Source organism: Mesitornis unicolor, unplaced genomic scaffold, assembly GCF_000695765.1.
Source record: "Mesitornis unicolor isolate BGI_N332 unplaced genomic scaffold, ASM69576v1 scaffold7639, whole genome shotgun sequence".
Lineage (NCBI taxonomy): Eukaryota > Metazoa > Chordata > Aves > Mesitornithiformes > Mesitornithidae > Mesitornis > Mesitornis unicolor.
In genome coordinates, this window is record NW_010205159.1 from 1 (window position 1) to 4804 (window position 4804).

General features: G+C 45.7%; 1 protein-coding gene across 1 annotated transcript in view; it reads left to right on the top strand.

Annotated features, from left to right (window-relative positions):
* Nucleotides 1-2112: 2112 nt before the first annotated feature.
* The window catches only part of LOC104546009 (ribose-phosphate pyrophosphokinase 1), a gene marked incomplete at its 5' end in the record, with an annotated part of 7220 nt that continues 4528 nt past the window's right edge, over nucleotides 2113-4804 (top strand). Inside the window, 3 exons of the mRNA XM_010191286.1 lie at nucleotides 2113-2331; nucleotides 2671-2769; nucleotides 4556-4680. Of these exons, the coding sequence (XP_010189588.1) occupies nucleotides 2113-2331; nucleotides 2671-2769; nucleotides 4556-4680 (443 nt within the window). The remainder of the gene's footprint in view (nucleotides 2332-2670; nucleotides 2770-4555; nucleotides 4681-4804) is intronic.

The following is a 4804-nucleotide window of genomic DNA, read 5'->3' on the forward strand; positions in this document are numbered from 1 at the left end:
GTCGCCATGTGGGATGTGCCGCGGGGTGCTGGGCGGCTGCGGGTTTTCACCGCACCTTGGCGGAGGTGCGGGAATCCTATGCGTGGAGGACGGGGTTTGTGGCACCCGGGAGCTATGGCAGACGATGGAGCGGCAGCATTCAGCAGCCGGACCTTGCCCCCACCACCCCAAAAGCTGGGAGCTGATGGGAGTGCGCCTCCCGGGATTGATTTTCCTCTTCTGTGCTTAGTTTAGACTGTGGTGACTCAAGACTGGACAATTTTTTGCTTAGGATGTAGCCGGTGCCTTTAAACTACTCTGAAGAGTATCGAAAAGTAATCTTAAAGGTATTGCCGAAACTATTCGGGAAAGATCAGAGGCTGGCTCCACCTTGCAGCCCATGGTGCAGTTGCAGTCGTGTAAGCTGTGATCCCCCCAAACTCTGAAGCCTAAGATTCACCTTGTTTTCTGTCTGTATGCTTGTAAGTCTTGCTGCCTACTTGAAGAAGGTTAAAAAAAAAGAAAGCTAAAAATTTTTCAGGGCTCTTAAAGCTTGATTTAGAAAAGTACACTAAGCACGTATACACCACACAGTATAATATTAAGAACCTTGAATAGTTGCTCCAATCCATTCCTTTCTTCTGGAGACAATAATTTTTTTCCAGGAGAATCCAGGACATGCACATGACGTCAAATATTGTTTCTATTGCATGGGTATTGATCGTAACTGGAAACAGAGGTAGTACAAAGGGTTGTAGGGGAGAGTTGTAAAACATCTTTGATTTACAGCCACTGCACTGTTCTCATTGCTCTTCATTAACCTTTCATATCCATCCAGTTAGGTTATCCAAGCCAGCAGGTTCTCATGTCAGCGAGTAATGTGACTTTAAGACCTAATAGACATCTTCTTCATCATAATACACTGATAGCAGGTGCTTCCCAGAAAAAGTAAGATTGTTTTAACAGAGCTTTTGTACAACGAATGTCTCGAATTAGCTTAATGTTAGGCTGTCAGTAAGGTCAGTTGGGGATGACACTTGTCTGCTAACTGCTGTCAGTTCAGACACCTAGCAGGAAGTTCTCAAGCTGGCTGAAATTCTTCACGAGAGATTGGTGTATGTTGTCAGTCAGTGTGCAGTAAAGATGACAACAGTTTGCTGGTGGACGTTGAGCAGTAAGGCTACAAATACCTAGCAGTCATCAAAAACATGTTGAAGGAGAGGAAAGGAAGATCAGAGAACGAAATACTAAAATTGAAAATCTACCCTAAGGAGCACTATAAATGAAGCCACTGGGAGTGAGCTGGGTGTTTGTCTGCTTTGTTCCCAGAGCTTGATGTGGCAGCAGTTTGCAGAGTGGGTGGGCATTTCCAGTGCCAGAAGAAAGAAACCATGGAAGAGCCTTGTCCTCAGACTGACTTTGGTTACTTCCAAATCTGTGGCAGGTTTCTCTAAACGGAGATGCTGGAAGTACTCAGTAGTCAATCTGTTCCTGCGGATAGGCCGTATGCAGAATTGCCCTGTATGAAACCAGAAACCTGTGAGTGCTGCGCTCTCTCCAAACTCTGCCTCTGGTGCAGGTGTCTTGATACATGTGCTGAAGCTGGCAGTTTGTTGCTGGCAAACAGGACCTTTGGCCTCGTGTTCAGTCCCTTCAGCAGCAGGGATTAGTGTGCATTACATCCAGGAGGAAATTAACCCCAGAAGCCTTTCCAAAGTGAAATGCTGGAGGGCTTCTCTGTTCGAGCCAGTGAATAGCTGTTATGACTCTAAATCTAATAATCGGCTGCAGCATAGCTTCTGGTGGAAGTTTGGCTCAGCTTTCTCTGCTGACTGGCCATCATCCTTGTTTCCTTTGTACACTGCTGCTTTTAGAGGTGGCTGTAGTTCTGATTCATGGGGAACAAGGCCTGTTCTGGGGTGTTTACGTGGTCAGTTTGTGTTAAGATCAAGAGCACAGGCTGAGTGCTTTTAGCCTGACTGACTGAACCATTAAATTTGATCAGTGAGCGATGTAAAATAGTTACTGAGCACGTAAGCAACAGTGTTCCTGCTCAACACACTTGTAGAACAGTCACCCACAGAGCCTTGGTTGCTCTGCAGGCATATGTAACGGCTGTGTTTTAATTTGTATTTTGATACAACTCTCCTTTCCTCATCCGTTCCCAGTGTGGAAATAGGCGAGAGCGTACGCGGGGAGGATGTCTACATTGTGCAGAGCGGCTGTGGTGAAATCAATGACAATCTGATGGAGCTCCTTATCATGATAAATGCCTGTAAGATTGCCTCAGCCAGCAGAGTCACAGCTGTCATACCCTGCTTCCCTTACGCTCGGCAGGACAAAAAGGACAAGGTAAGGGATGTGATAAAGGTTTCTGCTGGGAGGATGAATGCACACCTTGAATGTCCTGACTGCTGGATAGGGATTAGATGAAGCTTGAAAATGAGATAAAACTTATTTAAAATGTCTTTAAAGCTCAGGGCATTTGACTGCAAATTCATCTTCTTATAAAGATCTAGTTCTGCTTGAAAATACAGCAGGCTGTAATCACCAGCTGATGAAAAGATGCAATGTTAATGAGTACTCCTTTTAGTAACTGCTTGTGAATCATTGCCTAGAAGTGGAAGACTGACATCTCACTGAAGGCACTGAACTTGTCTTAAATACTGGGTTGTTTTTTTTCTCTACTAGAGTCGTGCTCCAATCTCTGCCAAGCTGGTTGCAAACATGCTGTCTGTGGCAGGTGCTGATCACATAATCACCATGGACCTGCATGCATCTCAGATTCAGGTAGGAGCTGAAATCAGGGAAGTACTTGCCTGCTCCAGTCTGAGCCTCTTTGCTGCCTTGCAGGCTTTCCAGTGATCTGCTGGTTTTAGACACAGCAGTGATCAGGACGTGAGAATGTGGAGCGGGAAGGGGCTTGTAGAGTCAGTCAGAAGAGGATGGGAGATGGGTAACAGGTTCATTTATAAATGAAATTGTAGCTGTTCTTGATCAGACTGATGGTGATGAGTCCTGTGTAAATGCATGTTGGGCTGGTAAATGATCTGTACAACTTAAATGCCACCCAGTGATGCTGTGTATTCTTAACTGGTCCTTTGAGGAATTTGAGATGGAGCTTTATGAAGAGCGTTCTTAAATATTGAGTAGGGCTTTCTGATATTTACTGAATTGTCAAGGAGAAGTGAGCAGTGCTGTTTGACACAGTGGCTGGTAATGCTGCTGCCTGGAGGTTAGCTCTTCCTCTGGGTGTGCTGATACAGCTGCTTGTTCAGTTGACCAGGACAGTGATCTGATTGCTTGCTGCTGACAGGATGGGCAGCATCTGTATCCATTCAGTGCCTTCCACTTAAGTTGGCTTTAGTTCTCTCCCAGGCTGCTGGTGAATTAAAAGTTATTCACGGGTTTTGATGGCTTCGTGACTGGAGTAGTCTCACAGCACTTGGAATCTTGACCAGAGCTGTGTGAGAGAAGTGGCAAAAGTGTGCACCAGGGAGAGGAGCGATAGGTAGCTGTTAAATTATCAGTCATGTCTCTCTCCACCTTGAGCAAGTGCTCTGAGACCAAGAAACCAACTTGATGCAACTAAGAAGCATGTGGCAGAGAGGAGGATATCTGTTGTATTGCTGCATACACTTTGAATCCAGAAGGGCGTGATATCTACTGCCTGGTGAAGTGGGTGGGCTGGCTGTCATTTTAACAGCTGAAAAAGCAGCCATACACAGTTCAGTATAATTTCTTCCATAATTTGCTCATAAATACTTGTCTTGGATGGGAAGAAAAAATATACTGGGGGTACAGCTGAGAAGACTTTCAGAAAGATGAAATAAAAGAACAGAGCCTGAGGAGGGGTGCCTCTTTAGAGGCTTGGAGTTGATGTGTGCAATAGGGCTGACCTTTCACCAGCAGCAGTGGTGAGATCCAATTGAATAACTGAGTTTGTGTATATAAGCTTCCAGCATCTGGCTGGTTTCAGCCTGGTTCTTGTAGTTGCTGGGTTGCTGAGCACAGAAGGAATGGTGGTAGGGAGGATCTGTTAACCCTGTACCTTGAAGCATTTGTCTTCCCCCACTCTCCTGCCTGTTACTCTCTGTCCAGGATTAACTTCTGGCGTTCAGTGACCTTTGAGTTTTACCTGGAGGAGTCCGCTAAGTCAGTGTAAAGTTGTGGAACCAGCTCCATTAGTGTAAAAGCAAATGTTACCCAAGCCTTTTCTGTAGATTTGCTGTAGATGCAAACCGTGTAGGTAATGAGCTTTGAAGACTGACTTTGTAAACAGGCAGCTCTCTGCCCTGTGTTTGCTGGTCTGCACCCCCTCATGATAGAACTAGTTCCATGTTGTGAAGGTGTCAGATGTAAAGTGTTATTTCTGCTGCTAAATTATTTCTGACTCCGAAGACTTCTTACATTACTGTTCTGTGTATGCCAAGGGTTACTGCCCTTGCATTAAGGGAAGTGGAAAGGAAAGCTGTGGAAAGGCAGTAGCTGCATGTCTGATCATATAAAAGGCTTCTTCCAACTATTTTTGGAATGTGACCTTCAGCTACATCTGTTCCTGTCTTCTTCCATGCAGGGCTTTTTTGATATCCCTGTTGATAACTTGTACGCTGAGCCTGCTGTACTGAAGTGGATCAAAGAGAACATCGCGGAGTGGAAGAACTGCACCATTGTTTCGCCAGATGCTGGTGGAGCCAAGAGGTGAGCCATCGGGCAGCCAGAGGTGCTGTTTTGATGTGTACTTGATTTCCTGACAGTGCTTGTGCTTGAGAGGTGCTCCCTCTGCCAGCCTGCCTTCTGCAAGGCAGTCTGTGGCAGCTGGTGG